The 19,271-nt window shown below is 49.7% G+C and overlaps 1 protein-coding gene across 1 annotated transcript in view; it reads left to right on the top strand.

The window, feature by feature from the left end:
• Positions 1 to 875: 875 nt before the first annotated feature.
• Positions 876 to 19,271, top strand: part of LTF (lactotransferrin) — a 30,308-nt gene continuing 11,912 nt past the window's right edge. The window contains exons 1-11 of the mRNA XM_065935394.1: positions 876 to 995; positions 4,869 to 5,032; positions 7,883 to 7,991; positions 8,296 to 8,478; positions 8,808 to 8,955; positions 9,868 to 9,923; positions 13,359 to 13,537; positions 13,960 to 14,134; positions 14,723 to 14,877; positions 16,441 to 16,531; positions 18,802 to 18,849. Coding sequence (XP_065791466.1) covers positions 953 to 995; positions 4,869 to 5,032; positions 7,883 to 7,991; positions 8,296 to 8,478; positions 8,808 to 8,955; positions 9,868 to 9,923; positions 13,359 to 13,537; positions 13,960 to 14,134; positions 14,723 to 14,877; positions 16,441 to 16,531; positions 18,802 to 18,849 — 1,351 coding nt within the window. The 5' untranslated portion in view covers positions 876 to 952. The remainder of the gene's footprint in view (positions 996 to 4,868; positions 5,033 to 7,882; positions 7,992 to 8,295; positions 8,479 to 8,807; positions 8,956 to 9,867; positions 9,924 to 13,358; positions 13,538 to 13,959; positions 14,135 to 14,722; positions 14,878 to 16,440; positions 16,532 to 18,801; positions 18,850 to 19,271) is intronic.

The following is a 19,271-nucleotide window of genomic DNA, read 5'->3' on the forward strand; positions in this document are numbered from 1 at the left end:
TGCGCTGGAGACCCCTGCGTGGGAGCCGTTGTGCTTCAAGGGAGTGTATTTCAAGGATGCAGAGCATCCTTCTAGCAGATGCAGAGCAGAATTCTAGCTTTAGAATTGAAAACCAGCTTCCTGAAACAGGGCCAACCTGTGTACTGAGGACAAAATAGGACGTTTATCAAAATGAGGTTCCTATCTCCCACCTCCTATTGCCACAAAACAAAACAAGTGGTAGGATATCCTTTACATTGGCAAATGAGGGGACTGGGAGACAGCCTTTGGGCACTGAGGCCTCTGGTTCTGTTTTCTGGGAGCTGTATTGCGGTCTCAGGAGGGCCCCAGGGGTAGCCTGGGTCAGACTCTGGGCAGCATATTGCCTCTGCTAGCTGAACCAGGCTGCCGCAGACCCCGGGCCAGGCAGTGGACCCTCTTTCAAAACACCAGGCTGGCTGCTGCGTGCGGATGCAAGGGTCTCCGTCTGCCTTAACTGGTTCCCAAGCATTTTAGATACCATCTGGACAGGCAAGATGACCCACAAAGATTCACCTTAGGTGAATCTGCTCTGGGTCCCACTCTCTAGGAGGCACTGCGACCCTCTCTAGGAGGGGGGGCAGAACTCAGGGACTGCCACTCCCGAGGGGCTGCGGGCAAGTGGGCAAGAAAGAAAGAGCAGCCCCCAACTAGGCAGCACTGGGAGACTTGAGAGGTGGGTGTGGGTTGGGTATCGTCTCCCGTGTGCCCAAGCCCCGCCCGGGCACCTTTCCCGCTCCCTCGGTCCCCGCCCCCCGTTCTTCCCCTCTAGGAGCTAGCAGACCTCGGGAGCGGGGAGGAGGGAGGCCTGGGGCGCTTTATAGGACCACAGGGCGGGGCAAACCTCCTGAGGTCACCGAGCACTGGATAAAGGGACGCAGAGCGAGCGCAGGTGGCAGAGCCTTCGTTCCGGAGCCGCCCCAGGACCCCAGACATGAAGCTCTTCGTCCCCGCCCTGCTGGCCCTTGGAGCCCTTGGTGAGTGCAGGTATCCGAGGGGCGGGGGGCATGCCCCTCCAAATAGATGTCCCGCCCGCACACCCCGCTGTGGGAGCATCCCAGTCCCCTCGCCCCGCAGTGTGGGCGTCTGGGTCCCCGCTCCGCGCCGTGTGGGCGTCCTTGTCCCCCAGAGCAGGCAGGTTGGCACCGGCACCTGCCGCAGGGGAGGCGCCCGGGAGCGGGGCGGATCCCGCCCACTCGCCTGGGGAGGAGCCCGGAGCTGGGCTCCGAGAAGCCGGCGGGGTCGGTGCCGAGAGCTGCCGAGCTCCCCTAAGGGTCTTTCCCGGTTCCTGTCCCTTCTGTCCTACCCATAACACTGTGGTGGGAGTATACAGAGGGAGGCGGGGATGGGAAGAGATTCGGAGAGGGCGAGTGGCTTGCCCAAGACACTCAGGAGACTGCAGATGGGATCCCAGCTCCTGCAAGAACTGTGTAACTTGGACAAGAGACAGTCTTTTGGAACCTCAGCTTCTCTGAAAAAAGGCTCAACCCTTTTCCCACAGGGCTGTGAGGAGGGCGCAGGGCCGCCTGCCCTGGTAGACGGAGGCACACAGAAGCCCTCCCACTGCAAAGGGGCAGGAGTGGGGGGCGCAGACCCTGCTGTTGGGACCCTTCTGTCAGAGGGTGTGAGAGAAGTGACCGGCGCCTGGTTTTTAATGTGCCTGGACTGGAAGGGGACTAAGCAGAAGGGACTAAACCGCTGTTCCTTCTGACCCCGCCCCCCAGCCGCCAAGTATCTGAAATGATCCCTGGATCCTGGAGAACACTCAGGTGCAGGACGTTAGTGATGTAAATGTGAGGGCCGGGCTTCCTGCAGTGGAGGGGGAGGGTCCAGGGCGGTGGCCTTGAGGGCTGGGGAGTGTCCGAGGTGAGGGGGTGAGGGGTGGGGTGCAGGACTCCAGTGAAAGTCCAGGTGGCACCCCCTGCAGCCTCCTCTGTCCTAGGGCATCTGCTCTGGGCTGGGAGCTTCCTGGATGAAAAGAGGTGTTTGGAGGATAACCGTGAGCTTTTGCTCTCTAACCTGTCCCTGCCTTTTCTGGTCCTCTTCTCCGGTTTCCTTCCCATGTTGTTGTTCAGTCAGTCATGTCTGACTGTCTTCAACCCCGTGGACTGTAGCACGCCAGGCTTCCCTGTCCTTTGGTATCTCCCGGAGCTGGCCCAATCTCATGTCCGCTGACTCGGTGATGCCATCCAACCATCTCGTCCTCCCCAGGGGTGTGGGTTATTTCTCTCTTCCCTAAGGCAGGGCTGGACCTGGCCAGGACCATCAGCTCACGACTACATTTCCTTCTGCTCCCTGACCGGTGGCCTGCTGGGCCCATAGCGCAGGGTCGGGGCCACCTGGGAGAGGCCGGAGGGGCAGGAAGCCTTGCTGTCCTAGAAGTGGTCATGGGCTGTGGCCTGGGATCTGGCTCAGAGTTGCATCACTGGGTTCCATTTTCACTTGAATCTTTGGTTGTCTTGACCCCCACTGAGGTCTGCAGTTTAAATCCTATTGTCCATGGGATGGCAGCCAACGTCCCAAAGTATCACTGAATCCCTTGTCCTACCCAGCGGAAGGAGCGGCCACTGGCCTAGGGGGTTCCTGCCCTGCTCCCCATGGGTGTCGTGGCAGGAAGAGGCTGGGTGGGGTGAGAAGAGTAATGCCACCCCAGCTTCTGCCTCTGAGACTGGGGCACTGTGTGTCCGCACAGAAGGAATCTGAGGACGTGTCCTTTCAGGAGGGTGCCATCCAGGCTCAAGTGGGCAGCATGTGAGTGACTGAGACAGATCAGGGGCGGGGCTGGGGATACAGGGAGGGCCAAACCTGGATCTGCCTCGGGGACCGTTTTGTCTTGAGAGAGAGACACAGCTTCAGAGCTGGTGGCTGGGAGCTGTGGAGGGGAGGAACAGAGCACTGCGTTCTGTACCCAGCGCTGGTGTGTGGGGGGTTGGGGGCTGTGGGTCTCAGAAAACCTTTCGGTGGTGCTTTAGTTTCCTGGTTCACCCCTCCCAAGGGAGCAAACAAGCCTGTCCCCTGGTTCCCTATTCCTGCTCATGCCTTCCCTCCATTTGACACATGGTCTTCGTTTTGCTCTCTCTCTTCACCCCCAGCTTCCATCTTGTGACCCCCCCCCCCACACACACACACTCCTGATTTCTGTCGTGTTCTCCATTCTCGATGCTTTTCTGCCTGGTTTCCAGGTTTCAGCCCACTTGTCCCTGCCCTCCTGTGAGTCGCCACTCCATGACTTCTGAACGAGACCTTCTAGGACCAGCACTGGAGGCTTTCCATGACCTGCCCCCACACCCTTTACCATCTCCATGGCAACCCATCTCTAACCAGTCAGTCTACATAGGCAGCGGGCTTGGTGGTTGACTGCCTAGGTTCAAATCCTGGATCCAGACTTAATAGTTGTGAAACCTTCGGCAAGCCATAAGTTAAAGCCACAATTTTCTCACCTAGGAAACGTGGATATCAGCAACGCTCTCAATAAGAAGGGATTGGGTGGATCGAGGGGGAACAGAACACGTGGAGGGATGAGTAAAAACCTGATATAGACTGGCCTGCAACAGTCTGTGTACATGGCCTGTTGTTCCCGCTTCTTGGATTGCCTCCCCGCCCCAATTATTGACTGAGGTCGTGGGGACATCACACCTGGCTTGGCACTTGTTCTCTTCTAGGGCATTCATCATACTTGGTTGCATCTTTGGGGGCTTTTTGCCTCTCCCGATGAGATGGCTGCTGCCATCTGCTTGCACGTTCCTCTGCATGCCACCCAGTGCCATGTATACAGAGGGCATCCAGGAAACCCTGCTGAGTCCCAGTAGCTAAATCGTATAGTGCTGACTCTCACTTCAGGACAGATCCAGGAAGGCTTCCCAGGGTAGATTACACCCCTAGAAATTTCCCTGGGATGGTGGCTGGCTGGGGGGGAGCGGGGGGGGGAGGGTGTGGCAGCCACACCCTCACCAGCTGTCTCCATACCCCGGAGGGTCTGAGTGTGCAGGGGGTGCTCATGAATAGGAGGTGGCAGAGAGCTGAATGCAGCCCCCTCCCCACCAAATCACGTCCAAAAGGGGAGTGGCTTTTGCAACCAAGAGGCTTTCTCCTTTTTTTTTGTAGCAGTTTTACTGATGTATATTTTACATATCATGAAATTCACTGAATCAAAGTATACAATTCAGCAATTTTTAGTAACTTTATCAAGTGGTACAACCATTGCGGTAAATAAATTTTAGAACACTTCCATCCCTCCTTGAGAGTCCTCTCTTCAGCGCAGTGGTGAATGGTGTAACTCAGGCACACTGACCTATTTGGTACAACACCTACTGCACCTCAGCTCCTGACAAGGGGTGGGGTGTATTTTCCTTCATTCCCTTGGCATCCTCTGGGGAGATGTCTGAGGCCTCAACACACTAGAGGGACCCGGATTCCAAGCTGGACGTTGCCACTGCTGAGCAGACTGTCACTCAGCCATCCTCAAGAGTCAGCTTCCGCACCAGAAAGACAGACGCAATACTTCCTCCCCTGCCTACCTCCTAGGTTCCAGGGGAACAAAGCAGGTGGAAGAACTCTCTAAGCTGATGCAAGGGAGCATTGCTGATTTTTTGTCAGGGGTAGGAAGTATGTCCGTCAGAGGAGGGAAACGATTCCAGAGGCTCTGATCATGTCCTCAAATTTGTTGAGGGTCACAGCCCTCTGGCCAGCATGGAGTGGTCATTAGGCTAGCGGAACACCTCCATCAGAGGGGAGTGGCCTGACTTAGCCACATAATGGAGAGGGGAGGGGAGAGTCACTGCTGAAGAGGGCAAGGCCGTCCCTTCCAAGGACAGTGATAGAGCCCTCACTCTTCGGCCTCTTTCTCCCAGGACTGTGTCTGGCTGCCCCAAGGAAAAACGTTCGATGGTGTGCCATTTCACAGCCGGAGTGGTCCAAATGCTACCGATGGCAGTGGAGGATGAAGAAGCTGGGTACTCCCTCTGTCACCTGTGTGAGGAGGGCCTCTGCCTTGGAATGTATCCAGGCCATTGCGGTGAGTCCAGACTGTGGGCTGGGTGGGACCAGACTGAAAAGGAAAGGATCCAAGTACCATGGAAAATGTGCTCGTCCTGCCCCCTCTGCTCTTCATCCTGAGCGCCTGTAAGCTGGGAGCTATCCTCTCCCCTAGGACACAACGCTAGTTTGAAAGCAGACATTACCAATCTAACATTTGAAAACCATGTGTAGGGAAACTGGGATCGTCACACAAATTGTGAATAATGACAGTGCAATGATGGTGGCTCAGACGGTAAAGAATCTGCCTGCAATGCAGGAGACCTGGGTTCGATCCCTGGGTTGGGAAGATCCCCTGGAGAAGGAAATGGCAACGCACTCCAGAATTCTTGCCTGGGGAATCCCATGGACAGAGGAGGCTGGTGGGCTACAGTCCATGTTGTTGCAAAGAGTTGGATGTGACTGAGTAACTAACCCACCACTAACACACAACGATGTCACAGAAGCAGTTGTGTTGGGTGAATATGTAACACTGGCAAAAGTCAAGGTGACTCTAAAAGGTAAAACCTCCAGAGAGATTACCTCTGAATTTGCAGAGAAAAAAGCTGAGCCCATCACAGCCAGCACATCACGTGCTGGGGCACGGCCTGCCAGGCCACAGGGCACTGGGAAGACACTTGTCTAAGACGTTAGCAGAGAGAGAAAGGAAAGGGAGTCATGACTTGTGAATAACTTCAGATTCCTTTTGTTTTTTTCAGATGTAAAATCTACTGCAATCATTTTTATTCAATCATTTGACAAATATGTTGTGTGTCTGCCTTATGCCATGATAATGTGTACATGACTTTAGCACAAAGTAGGTAATATGTGTAAAGTTCCTATTAATATCTAGGGTTATTGGAACAGTACTTAAGGGGAAAAAATCTAGTTTTAATAATATTTTAGACTGTTATTTTACAACTATGGCCCGTGGACAAACAACACCAGAATTTCCTGATGGCTTAAAATGCAGATTTGTAGGCCCTATTCTAACTTGTTCAATATCTGTGAATAAGACTTCAAAATCTGCTTTTTCAGTAAGAGCTCCATTTGAAATCAGTACTACATACCACAGACTTCCCTGGTGATTCTGTGGTAAAGAATCCATCTACCAATGCAGGAGATATGGGTTCAATCGCTGGGTCAGGAAGATCCCCTGGAGAAGGAAATGGCAACCCACTCCAGTATTCTTGCCTGGGAAATCCCATGGGCTGAGGAGCCTGGTGGGCTGCAGTCCATGGGGTCTCAAAGGGTTGGACACAACTGAGCAACTAAATGACAACTACATACCATACATCCAAACAGAGATAGATTAAATGCTTAGAAATAAAACGTGTATTATTGAAAACCTAGAGAGGTGGATTCATTAGCAGAGGGAAGAGAAGTCTCTTAGCTTTTAAAAAAGCAATGAACTAAATCATGAAGTAAAATGAATGATTAAAAAATTTAATTTATAGCCATTAAAAACACTTAAGCAAAACATTTGACAGCGTTATAAAGCAATTATCCTCCAATTAAAAAAAATTTAGAAAGCACTGGAGTGAATATGCACCAGCTCTGACAAGTGACTGTATTCTATAAAGAACTAATTCAATTGGTAAGAAATGTAAGATCACATAAGAAAAACAATATGGGGAGATGGAGGTAGTATTAATAAAAATACTATGAAATGTTCCCCGTAATAATTGAGACATACAAATCTAAGCCATTTGTTAGCACTTGAATTTTCTAAGTAATAGCACTTAATAAAATGAAAGCCTCTCCCACTGGTGGTTCTATAGTGAAACTGGTCCTCACGGTAGGTGGCATTCCAAATTGGAAAGGAATCATCTGGAAAGCAGGATGGCAATGATGGCCAAGGCCTTGAAGACAAAATGCCCATTGTCTGGGTGATCCCGCCCTCAGTTGCCTATCCCAAGGCAACAGGTCATCAGAAGGAAAAAAACTAAGAGGACAAAGCTGTCCATGAAAGTATAATTTTAACAGCAAAAAGTTAGAAGGAACCCAAGTGGTGAACATTGGAGGGAATGTTTCAAATTTAGCTTAATAAATTATGAAACAGTCACATTACGATAAAATATCGTGAAGTCAATACAATCAATAAAGCTGCTACAGGAGAAAATGTAGGCAGTTTTAGATGAATAAAGCAGTCCAGAAAATATTATTTCTGCCAGGCTGCAAATATGAGAAATAAGTAAACACAGGTGAAGTAATATGCCAAAGAGGATGAATGTGGTTTATGAGGATAACTTTAAGATATATTAACAGTTAAAATGTCTATTCAATAAATAAGAACTTAAAATAAATATAGAGCAAAAACAGGGGAGGGAGCATCTAGAACTTTTTGTTTTTACTGAACTTTTAATTTTGTATTGGAATATAGCTGATTAACAATGATAGGTGAACGGCAAAGGGATTCAGTCATACATACATACACAGGTATCCACTCTCCCCCCAACTCCTCCCATCCAGACTGCTATGTAACATTGAGCAGAATTCCCTGTGCTGTACAGTAGGTCCTTGTTGGTTATCCACTTAAAATATAGCAGTGTGTACATGTCTGTCCCCAAAACTTGTAATGTAGAAGATGGTGAAGGGTGCCATCGCTGAGTGATCTGAGGCATGTCGTGTGAAAACCTGGTGACCTCAGGAGCTACAGCAAAGGGGCTGGAGCTCGTTGCCCAAGAAGAGGGGCTCTGGATTCGTACCACCTCTCACGGCAACTGAGTTGGACGTGATTGGAAGCTGACCCTCTGGAAGCTCCAGCCATGGAGCCTTCTGACATCCTGAGGTTCACTTGCCTGGCTTAGGGTAGGTCTTCTCCTGAAGCTGGTCTGGCCTGTGTTTTCAGGCAAAAAAGGCGGATGCTGTGACCCTGGATAGTGGCTTGGTGTTTGAGGCGGGCCTGGACCCTTACAAACTGCGGCCAGTAGCGGCAGAGATCTATGGGACGGAAAAGTGTGAGTTTTCCCTGGGGACCCAGAAGTTGAGGTGACCTGGACCTGGGCCCCGGGCTCCATGGGGTCAGAGTGGGCAAGGCACAGAGCTGAGTCCTCAGACAGTGTCACACGTCCAGGGAATGATGACCCTGGGCTATTTTTGGGTTGGTCACTGACCCCCTAGGGAAGCAGAGGGGGCTCTGGGCTGCAGTGACCAGATGGAATTCCCCTTCCCACTATAGGGGCTCGCTCAGAGAGGGCTGTTTCTCTCTCTCTCTGGTCCAGGCCAAGTAAGAGTTCTTGATTCTCTTTGCCTCTTCTGCAGCTCCCCAAACCCACTATTATGCTGTGGCCGTTGTGAAGAAGGGCAGCAACTTTCAGCTGAACCAACTGCAAGGCCGCAGGTCCTGCCACACGGGCCTTGGGAGGTCTGCTGGGTGGAACATCCCTATTGGAATCCTTCGCCCGTTCTTGGGCTGGACAGAGTCACTCGAGCCCCTCCAGGGAGGTAAGACGCGTGGGGGTTCTGGGGGTGATCTCAGGCTGGGGTCTGTACTCCAGCGGCACCTACACAAGCCACTTTGGGGGTGGCCCAAGTGAGCATGTGGGATGAATCCAAGGCAGGGGTGAACTTAACTGCTGTGAAGCCTGCGGGGGCGGGGTCTCCTGTATCAGCAGCCCTGGGAGGTGGTAGCTGAGTCTAGTGTCAGCCAATGTCCATCTTCTGAGCTCCTGGCTTTGCAAAGGCTGTCAGGCGGGGGTGGAGGGGAGGGAACGCTGGGGTGCCACTGGCTGTGGTCCGGTGAGCTCACACTCTGGTTCATTTCTGTTCAACAGCTGTGGCTAAATTCTTCTCTGCCAGCTGTGTTCCCTGCGTTGATGGAAAAGCGTACCCCAACCTGTGTCAACTGTGCAAGGGGACGGGGGAGAACCAGTGCGCCTGCTCCCCCCGGGAACCGTACTTCGGGTATTCCGGTGCCTTCAAGTGAGTGAGACTGTCCTCTTCTCCCCAGTGGCCCACGTGTCCTCGGGCTAGGAGGCCCTTTCTCAATAGAGCTCAGTGACCGTGGAGGAGGTCCGGTTCTCCTGCTGTGCAAAGAATCTGAGTCTGAAAAAGGTGCTGGCTCTGCCCAGTGCACGGTCCCCCAGTCCCCCCCAGGTGCCCCCTCATCTCCGCACCAGCCCAGCGAGCAGTCACTTCGTCAGCGCCCCCTCCTGCCTCCCCAGAGATCCCTGAATCTGGCTTTGTCCCTCTGCGGTCCTGGGCTTCTCCTGCTGACTGCGGTCCCCTCCCTAACTACTGAGGGCCTGAAGGAGTCCTGTCATGGGCAGACCGGCCCCAGACTCCTGGCCAGGCTGCCGGCCAGCCTGGTCCCTCTCTCTGGGAGGTAGTGATCTCTGCCTCACTGGGGAGCTCTCTCCTCCGCCCCAGCCTCGAAGCTGATGTTTCTGCTTTTACCCCATATGCCTCTCGGACTCAGGCATTCTGTGGTGGGGGGAGGCCTCCCCGATTCTCTGCTGCTTAGGACACGTTTGCCACTTAGCCCTGGGAGGGGAAAAAAAACCACATGGTCGCAGGTACTGCTTTTACCCTCTGGTGCAGAGGCTTGGAAACTCTTTTACATAGAAAGTCAAAGTTTTGCCATCTCAATCAACCCTTAAAAGGGAAAGTGGGGGTCTCTAGCCTGCACTCTCTGGTTCTTTCTTCCTCAGAATCCATCTGCAGGTGGCCCCTGATGCCTTCCCAGTGGGGGCCCTGGAGCCTCAGAGACCTGTCCTCTGCAGGCCAGGAGCCCACAGAAGACAAGCCCCAGGGCCCCGTTCCACAGGCAGGCACGAGGAATGAGCCGGGCCGCCTGCTCCATGCTGACCTTTCTGGTGCTTTCTCATCCCACAGGTGTCTGCAGGAGGGGGCTGGAGATGTGGCTTTTGTCAAGGAGACGACAGTGTTTGGTAAGAGGAGGGAGAGGGGCCATGGGTACTGCCTCCTTTGCTTTTCTTTCCTTTTATTTCATTGTAATTCCAAATAGTGAGCTAATTTGACTCCTCACTTCTTGGCACACGATCATCAAAGTTCTCTGCAGGGCACAGCTCTTGTTTTTATGTGACTTTATATTTTAAGCGATCAGTTTTCTTTGAAACGCGTGTGCCCGCTATCTTTCTCTTCTGCATCAAAGACACCCATGTCAAGGTATCTGACACATGTCCTCCGAGATAGCTGTGGTCTTGCAAAGTGTATAGTGCTGATCTATGTTTCCGGATTCTAAGCTCACAGAAGCTTTATTGATCATTATTGATTATGATGTGATCAAGGTTTTCCACTCAGCATTCTGTTTTAGAGATTTATCCGTGTTGCTGTGCTGTACTTGTCTGGTTCAGTGGTTCTAACAGGTAAGAAGTGCTCCGTGGAGAGCACATGTAACATTTATTATCTATGGTTGGAAAGCAGTAGATACGTCACTGTTGATTTATCTTGCATTTCTCTGGCATCTAGTGACTTTGACCATCTCAATATATTTGCTGGTAGTTTGGGCTTCACTTTCTTCCTTTTTTCACCTTTGACTGTCTTTCTGTTGATTTTCATGCCTGTTTCTTCATAATTTTGATTCAAGGTGAGGTATTCCTCCTCTCTAGATAACGAGCCATGGTTGGTTCTAGACTTTAGGAAAATCTCTTCGCAGTCAAAAAAAAAAAAAAAATAGTAACAGGTTTGTTGAACAGAAGTCCTTGATATTGATAAAGTCAAATTGGTCACTTTTGTCCTGCTGGCATGTTTTGGCGTCTTTTAAAGATGCTATTTTCCATCCAAATCATAAATATTTTCTACAGTATAATTTATTGACTCCCCTCCCTAACACATTCTTGTTTGTTCATATGTACCCTACCTAGGAAATTAGGTATGGATTCCACTTCTGCATTCTCCCCCTTTATAGTGAGACCATTTTCCTTACAATACTGACTGTAAAAAATCCTACCCTTTTCCTACTGCTGTGTGGAGCCGCTTATACATAAAACTTGTTTATAATCATGGATTCTGAGCTATTTTGTATCACTGGTCTATTTGTATTTTTCTGCTTTTATTCCTCTGGTTTGTAGTGGTTCTTAATAGCTTATGGAGGTGAAAGTGGGAGGGAGAGAAAGAGAGAGAACCTTCCCCAAACAGTTTGCTATTTATTTTCTAACTAAAATTTTCAAATAATTTTCTTGACTGTTTAAAGCATCATACTTTAAGTAGAATTGTATTGAATTTAAATTGATCCATGAAAAACTGATTTATTTACGTCAAATTTTCTAATCCCTGGATCATAATAAAGCTCTCCCTTTTGATCACACCCCTTTTTAGGTTATTTAATAGACTTACCGAGCTTAACATTCTTCTCTTAGTCTCCTGCGTTGTTTGTTTTTGTCTTACTTTGGCTGTGCAGAAAGGCTCACGGGATCTCAGTTCCCTAACTAGGGATTGAACCCAGGCCACCACAGTGGAAGCACTGAATCCTAACTACTAGACCATCAGGGAGCTCCCTCCTGAAAGGTTTTTTTGTTTCCTGCGTTGTTTAATGAAACTAATTGCAGTCACTCAGTCCTGTCTGACTCTTTGTGATGCTGTAGACTGTAGCCCCCCAGGCTCCTCTGTCTATGGGATCTCCAGACAAGAATAGTGGAGTGAGTTGCCATTTCCTACTCCAGGGGATCTTCCTGACTCAGGGGTTGAACCCATGTCTCCTGCATTTCCTGCATTGGCAGGCGGATTCTTTACCACTGAGCCTCCCGAGAAGCCAGTGAGGCCAATTACCTGCTATGTAATGATTTTACTTGCTATTATAGTATATTATATTCTGTGTTAGTTTCTGTTCTGTTATTGCTAATGAGGGTAACACTTGATTTTTGTAGTGTTGCCTAGCTGGACTTTCTTGTTAGTTTTATTAGTTTTTTCTTGGTTTCACTGGCTTTTCTATGTCGGTGATTACATCATCTTTCAATAATTAGAATTTGTCTTTTTCCTTCCAGTGTTTATATCTCTCATTTCTTTAGTAAATTGTAAAATACAGGTCATCTGGTATTGTGTTGGCAATGTGACAACTGACATCTTTGCCTTGTTCCTGATTTTGAGGAGACTTTAAATTTTCTTCTTTTAGTATGATTTTGCTGTAGATATTTTGATAACTAGCATTTATTAAGTTTAATACCCTTGTCAAGTTCTCTATAGTACTAGTGTTCCAAAACTGAAAAAAAGCACAAATAAATATTGAACATATAAATGCTTTTCCCTGTAGCTGTTAAGATCATCTCATTGTTTTCCTTTAATCCATTCTTGTCATGAATGTCTTTAGCTTCTTTGGCATTCAGTCATTCTTTTGTGAATGGAATAAACTGATAAATGTTTAAGAGTCTGACCTATTAGTTTAAAAATATTCTGTTATGTTGAGTTAGCTAATCATTTTAGATTTTTCTGTTTACGTTCATAAGTAAAATAGGTCTGTAATTATTCCCTCCTGTACTTCTTTCTCTGATTTTGAGATCTAAATTATACTAAGCTCATAAAACAACTTGGGTCAGTTTCTATCACTTAATGTATTCTGATGCAATTTACATGTGATATAGATCAACAGTTCCTAATTGGGATGGACTCACCCATACCATCTTTCCCCCTTTTTTGGATACACCCAAGTGTTGAGAAGGAGAAAGCAATGGCACCCCACTCCAGTACTCTTGCCTGGAAAATCCCATGGACGGAGGAGCCTGGTAGGCTGCAGTCCATGGGGTCGCAAAGAGTCGGACACGATTGAGTGACTTCACTTTCACTTTTCACTTTCATGCATTGGAGAAGGAAATGGCAACCCACTCCAGTATTCTTGCTTGGAGAATCCCAGGGACGAGGGAGCCTGGTGGGCTGCCGTCTATGGGGTCGCACGGAGTCGGACACGACTGAAGTCACGTAGCAGCAGCAGCAGCAGCAAGTGTTGAGAAGTGATTCAACTGTGTTTCTTGCTTTAAAATTTTTACCATTTTAATTCTTTCTAGAGATATGGGTTAAGACAGCAGTCCCTGGCTTGTTTCCATCCTGGGACCCTTTGTAGGTGGGGTTGTCATGGAAACAGATGGGTCTGGTTCAGTCTCCTTGGCTTGCCAGGCAAGAGTTGCAACCATCCTAGAGCCTGTATGATCCAATCAGAGGAACATGGGCTGGTCCTTAAGGCTTCCTGGGCACTGTCTTTACTTTTCCGAATGTTCTGGAGCAATCCACTGCCCTTTAAACCCCCAATTTTGTCAACTGTATAAGATGTCTCCTCCAGCTCAAATTCTATGGGGGGAGGAGGGCCACAGCTCATGGCTACTGACTGGGGTCTGCTCATCTGGACTGTCCTCTCCACCTCTCCCTTCCCCCAGAGAACTTGCCAGAGAAGGCTGACAGGGACCAGTATGAGCTGCTCTGCCTGAACAACTCTCGGGCGCCAGTGGATGCATTCAAGGAGTGCCACCTGGCTCAGGTCCCTTCTCATGCAGTTGTGGCCCGAAGTGTGGATGGCAAGGAGGACTTGATCTGGCAGCTTCTCAGCAAGGCACAGGTATCCCCACCCACAGGACCCCCACCCGCTTGGATCTGGTGGTGGGGAGGTTTCCTTCCTTCCTTCCCAAACTTCCCACCACTCTGGAAGATTCAGTGGCCTGCCTATCTAGGCCATACTCCGTACAGCTGAAACAATGACCCCTCCTCTAGCGTGACCCACCGGCGGTGTCTCCCGGGCTGCAATAGAAGTAGTGGGAGGATGATGCAATATTCTCAAGACTCTAAGGTGCTCAGACCCCAGCAACTTCGTAAAGACGAAACCAAGACCGAGCTATGTCACAGGGATGCCATGAGACCCTCTACAGGAGGAGGTCGACCCAGCTCTCAGAATCATCCTGGAGTTTCAGATACTCTGTTTCAACCTGGTGTTTCGGTTTTCTGTTTACCACTGACATCTTAATTCTCTTTGCCCTTAATTAGGAGAATTTTGGAAAAAACAAGTCTCAGAGCTTCCAGCTCTTTGGCTCTCCAGGCAGCCAGAGGGACCTGCTGTTCAAAGACTCTGCCCTTGGTTTTTTGAGGATCCCCTCAAAGATAGACTCGGAGCTGTACCTGGGCGCCCGCTACTTGACCGCCTTGAAGAACCTCAGGCAAAGTGAGTGAGGGCCAGGCCCGCCCCAAGGGCAGGCCGGTGTGGGCGGTGAGCCTCGGCTGAGGCCTCGGGGGAGCACCTCACAGCCTCCAGCCCTGCCCGCTGCGGGCCGCTTGACCCTGCTCTTGGTCACCTCCCAGCCCCTGGAGGTCTTCACCGTGTAGGTGTGATGTGAGTGTGAGCGGAGGCCTTCACCGTGTAGGTGTGATGTGAGTGTGAGAGGAGGCCTTCACCGTGTGGGTGTGATTGAGTGTGAGCGTCTTCTGTGGAGCATGCCAGGTGACCAGGGCCTCCGCAGGGGCATGCCGCCTCCTGATAACGCTGCGGCAGGACCCTGAGTGCGGCAGGTTGCCCAGCCCTCATAGAGCAGTCAGTTCGCCTCCGGGGACGCGAGACGTATGAAGACACCCCAAGAGAGCCAGGGCCCTTCCTGGGGGGAACCCCGAGCCCTGGGCCCTGAACTTGGCCACCATACCACCCTGGGTCAGCTCAGCCCCGGCTCCTCCTCCGCTGGAGGCTTCAGGTGGACTCTGGGCGAGCGGGGAGGCTGCCCTGTTGCTACAGCCTGTTGACCGCTGTGTCCCCGGGCAGCTGAGGAGGAGGTGAAGGCGCGGGCCACGCGGGTGGTGTGGTGTGCGGTGGGACCCGAGGAGCAGAAGAAGTGTCAGCAGTGGGGCCAGCAGAGCGACCAGAGCGTGACCTGCGCCACGGCCTCCACCACCGACGACTGCATCGCCCTGGTGCTGGTAGGGGGCGCTGGTAGGGGCTGCGGGTGGGGGGCCCAGGCCACCGCATCTGGTTGGAGGGGAGCAGGGTCTCAGCGGCGCTTCGGCCCCTAGGGGGGCAGGGTCTGCCCGTGCCTGCGCAGAGTGGGGACAGACGCAGCTTTCTGTCCTCCAGAGCGTCTCTTGTGGACTTCCCACTCTTCTGATCTTAAAAACAGCTCACAGTGAATGCAGGTAATTTGGAAAATTTAGAAAGATGTGATGCAAAAACAAGCAGAACAATGGAACCTCATAACAGAGCTGCCACAGTTCAACGTTCCTTAGTCAGTCAGGTCTGACTCTTTGTGACCCCATGGACTGTCGCCCTCCTGTGTCCGTGGGATTCTCCAGGCAAGAATACCGGAGTGGGTTGCCATGCCCTTCTCCAGGGGATCTTCCCGACCCAGGACTTGAAACCGAGTCCCCCGCGTTGCAGACAGATTGTTTACCCTCTGAGCCAGCAGGAAAGCGCCACAGTTAAGAGTTTCACTAATTCCTCACCCTAGGATTCATCAATTCATCTCAGTTTAGCCTCGGAACAGTAGTGGATCGTTCCACCTACGTTGTGTTGAGTCCTTTTCGTTTAACAGTATATCTTGGCCATTTTCCCATGTGACATATGCTTTGAAAACACTTAAAAATTTTTTTTCAGTGACTTCCCTAGTGGTCCAGTACTGAAGAGTCCAGGGAGGCCTGCAGGGGGCCTTGGTTTGATCACTGTGTGGGGAAGAGCCCATGTGCTGCATAGTGTGGCCAAAAAAAAAAAAAAATTATTTCAGGATATCTTGTGTATGGATGTGGCACAATTTAGTCATGACCCTTTTCTTCTTTGTCCCCTTATTTTGATGTGATCAATAACCCTGTGCTGTGTAGCCTTGAATAGAAATCCTCATCCATATCTCCAATTACCTTCAATACAGTTGTAAAAAAGTTATTAGCCAAAGAGGGAGTTTCACAGTCTTGCTGAATCCATGTTCCAGTGGGCTCGTTCATTCTGATGGTGAGCGAATTTAATTGGTTCTTTCACTTGCTGAATCCTTTGAGTGTAGTGCTAATGAGTGGATACTAGACAAGACCAGTCGTTCCCACAGTGCTCCAAGTACAGAAGGAGTTTTTGTTCTGAGTCCCTGGGGTGAAGAATCCACCTGCCAATGCAGGAGATGCGGGTTTGATCCCTGGGTCAGGAAGATCCCCTTGAGGAGGAAATGGCAACTCACTCCAGTATTCTTGCCTGGAAATCCCGTAGACTGAGGATCCTGGTGGGTTACAGTCCATGGGGTTCCAAAAGAGTCATTCACATCTTAGTGACTAAACAACAACAATAACTGGGCTGCCTGTTCCTGGTCTTTCCAGTGAAAGTGACAGCATGAAAGGCATGTACGGCTGGTAGAGGATTAATAGTGCACGTGGCGTTTCCTTGGGGTGCTCAGATCCATCCTTGCTGCTTCGCTGGGGCCCCTGACATCTGTTCTCTTAGAGCTGTAAAGACAGGCAGGATGGGAAATAGCCTCACTGTGGTGCTGAGGATATGCTTTGTCTTGGCAGAAAGGAGAAGCGGATGCCCTGAGCTTGGATGGAGGATATATCTACACTGCGGGCAAGTGTGGTCTGGTGCCTGTCATGGCAGAGAACCGGAGTAAGTGGAGAAGAGTGTCCTCTGGCTTATTCCCTCTGGGCTTCGAGGGTGGGGTAGAGAGGAGTAACCCCACTCGGTGGGTCATGCAGAGATATGAAAATGGACAGATAGGTTCAAACAGGAGAATCAGGAGAAAGAATAGATGCAAGTGGCTGTGTTACCCACATGGCCTATTGTGGTGAGAACTGACAGAGCCCAGATTGATTTCCTCTTTTTGATTTTTGAAAAGATTTTTAGGAAGTTATAGTAAATATTCAGAAAAGTGCACATAGTGTACAACTCAAGAACATTTCACACACCGGTGCATCCCCAAACACTAGTGCCCACAGCAAGACACAGCAGGTCCCACAAGTCCTCTCGTCCACCAGCCCTCTTACCTCCAGCAAGGGCGACGACTCCTGACTTCAAATGGTGCAAATCAGTTCTGCCCATCTTTGAACTTGATGTGAAAGGAGTTGCACAGCATGGACCTTTTAAAATGTCTCTTGCTCAGCATTATATCTCGTTCTGTAGTATTCTGTTGTGACTCTGCTGCAGTTACTTATTTATTCTACTGTGGGTAAGCCTTTGGGTAATTTCCAATGGTGGGCTGCTGTGGATAGTGTTGCTGTGAACATCTGGGTCCTCGTCCTGTGGGGAACACAGACGTGCATTTCTGCTGCGTGGAACTGCTGGGATGGTCTGTTTGCATTTGATTCTGGACTGCTGAGATTTCTCGGGTGGAGAAAGACAGATACCTTCTGATTTCACTCCTATGTGGGATAGCTAAAAAATAAGTGAATAAACAAAATCAAACCAAAGCAAAACACAGATTCAGGGAACAGAGTGGTGGATAAGAAAACTGGGAAAGAGAGGTGGGGGAGAGGGAAATGTTTGGTAACGGGGGTCAGCTGTAGGTGATGGATGGGAACTGAAGTTTTGGTGGTGAGCAAGCTGCAGGAACGGGGCTTCCCCAGTGGCGCAGTGGCAAAGAGTATGCCTGCCAGTGTGAGAAACGAGAGGCATGGGTTTGATCCCTGGGTCAGGAAGATCTCCTGAAGGAGGAAATGACAACCCACTCCAGTATTCTTGCCTGGGAAGTTCATGGCCAGAGGAGCCTGTGGGGCTATAGTCCATGGGGTCACAAAGATCATACACACACACACACACACACACACACACACACAATAGGTATAGTTCTCATAAAACTTACATAATGTTATAAACCAGTTAAAGAATGCTGTTCCAATAAAACAACACCTACATTCAAATTACCCATCACATGAAGCAGGGGTGATGAGACCTTTTCCCAAGGAGAGGCCAATTCCAGAGTCCAAAGTCATGGATAGAGAGTGCTGCAAGGAGATATAAACAATGCCACTTCATCCTTCGCCTCTCCACAGGGAACCAGAGGAGTCCAGGTGCCCCCCACCTCCAACTGGTGAGGATTAGGTAGGGGTCCTTTGGTTGCAAATAACACCAACCAGTTGCCAAGTGGCTTACACAAAAAAAGATAGTTGATTGAACTGTCCAGACGTTAGTTTCAGCAGTTCTACCCCTGGGTACATCCCCAGACATGTATGAAGATGTCAATGACCACAGTGGAAGCAGTGACCTTAGGAGCCATAACTCAGCTCAAGTGAGTTACATACAACAGTAAGGCAATTCGAACTTAAAATCACAGTACTGGGGCAAATATCATATGATTTCTCTTATATATGTGGCATCTAAAATATGGCACAAATGAACCTATCTACAAACAGAAATAGACTCACAGACATACTGAACAGACTGGTTGCCAAGGGCGATGGGAGGAGGGAGAAGAATGGACTGGGAGTTTGGGCTTGGTAGATGCAAACTATTACTTTTAGAATGGATAAACAACAAGGCCCTATGGTATAGTACAGGAAACTATGTTCAGTTTCCTGGATAAACCATAATGGAAAAGAATATAAAAAGACAAACGTGTGTATGTGTTTAACTGAGTCACTTTGCCATACAGCAAGGATTGACACAACATTGTAAATCAACTATACTTCAGTTTAAAAAAAAGAACTTAAAAACACAGTATTGGGTTGAATTAAAAACGAAAAAAGGAAGACACTTAGTGAAGTTTATTATACAATGCCATTCATTTATTTATTTATTTTACAATGCCATTTATTTATGTTAAAAACAAACATACACACAACCATGCCAATATGCGTTTCTCAATGTGTGTACCTTTGAAAAATAAATGAACACACTAAGCAATGTGTTTAATGACATTTTGCTTCTCTTTATTCTTTCAGAATCCTCCAAAGACAGTAGCTTAGATTGTGTGCTGAGACCAACGGAAGGTGAGTTCAGGGTCAAGGGTACGTTCTTGTCCCTGGAGGAGGAGAGGTTGGGAATTAAAAAAAAAAAAAAGGTCACAGAGATGCAGCCATAGAAGCTGTGAGTTCTTTCGCATATGCCAGTCATTCAGAGATGAGAGTGGCTGGGATTCATGTTCACATGGACCCTCACACATGGCAGAGAAATCTCAGAGTTCCTCACTGTGTCCGGAGCACGGGGAGGAGGGGTGGCCCATCCCCATCTCATATGGATGAGGAAGCAGAGCCCCGGTTCTCACTCACAGCCGTGGATAATACTGTCCAGAGCTGGTGCCTCCTCAGCTTTGGTAGAGAGTGACGCTTGCCGGCAGCAGAGTCTACCAGGCGTGAGCTAGCAGGAGGGGAGCTGCACCCCACTGGCCCTCTCTCAGCGAAGGGAGGTCCTT

Source organism: Muntiacus reevesi, chromosome 4, assembly GCF_963930625.1.
Source record: "Muntiacus reevesi chromosome 4, mMunRee1.1, whole genome shotgun sequence".
Taxonomy (NCBI): domain Eukaryota; kingdom Metazoa; phylum Chordata; class Mammalia; order Artiodactyla; family Cervidae; genus Muntiacus; species Muntiacus reevesi.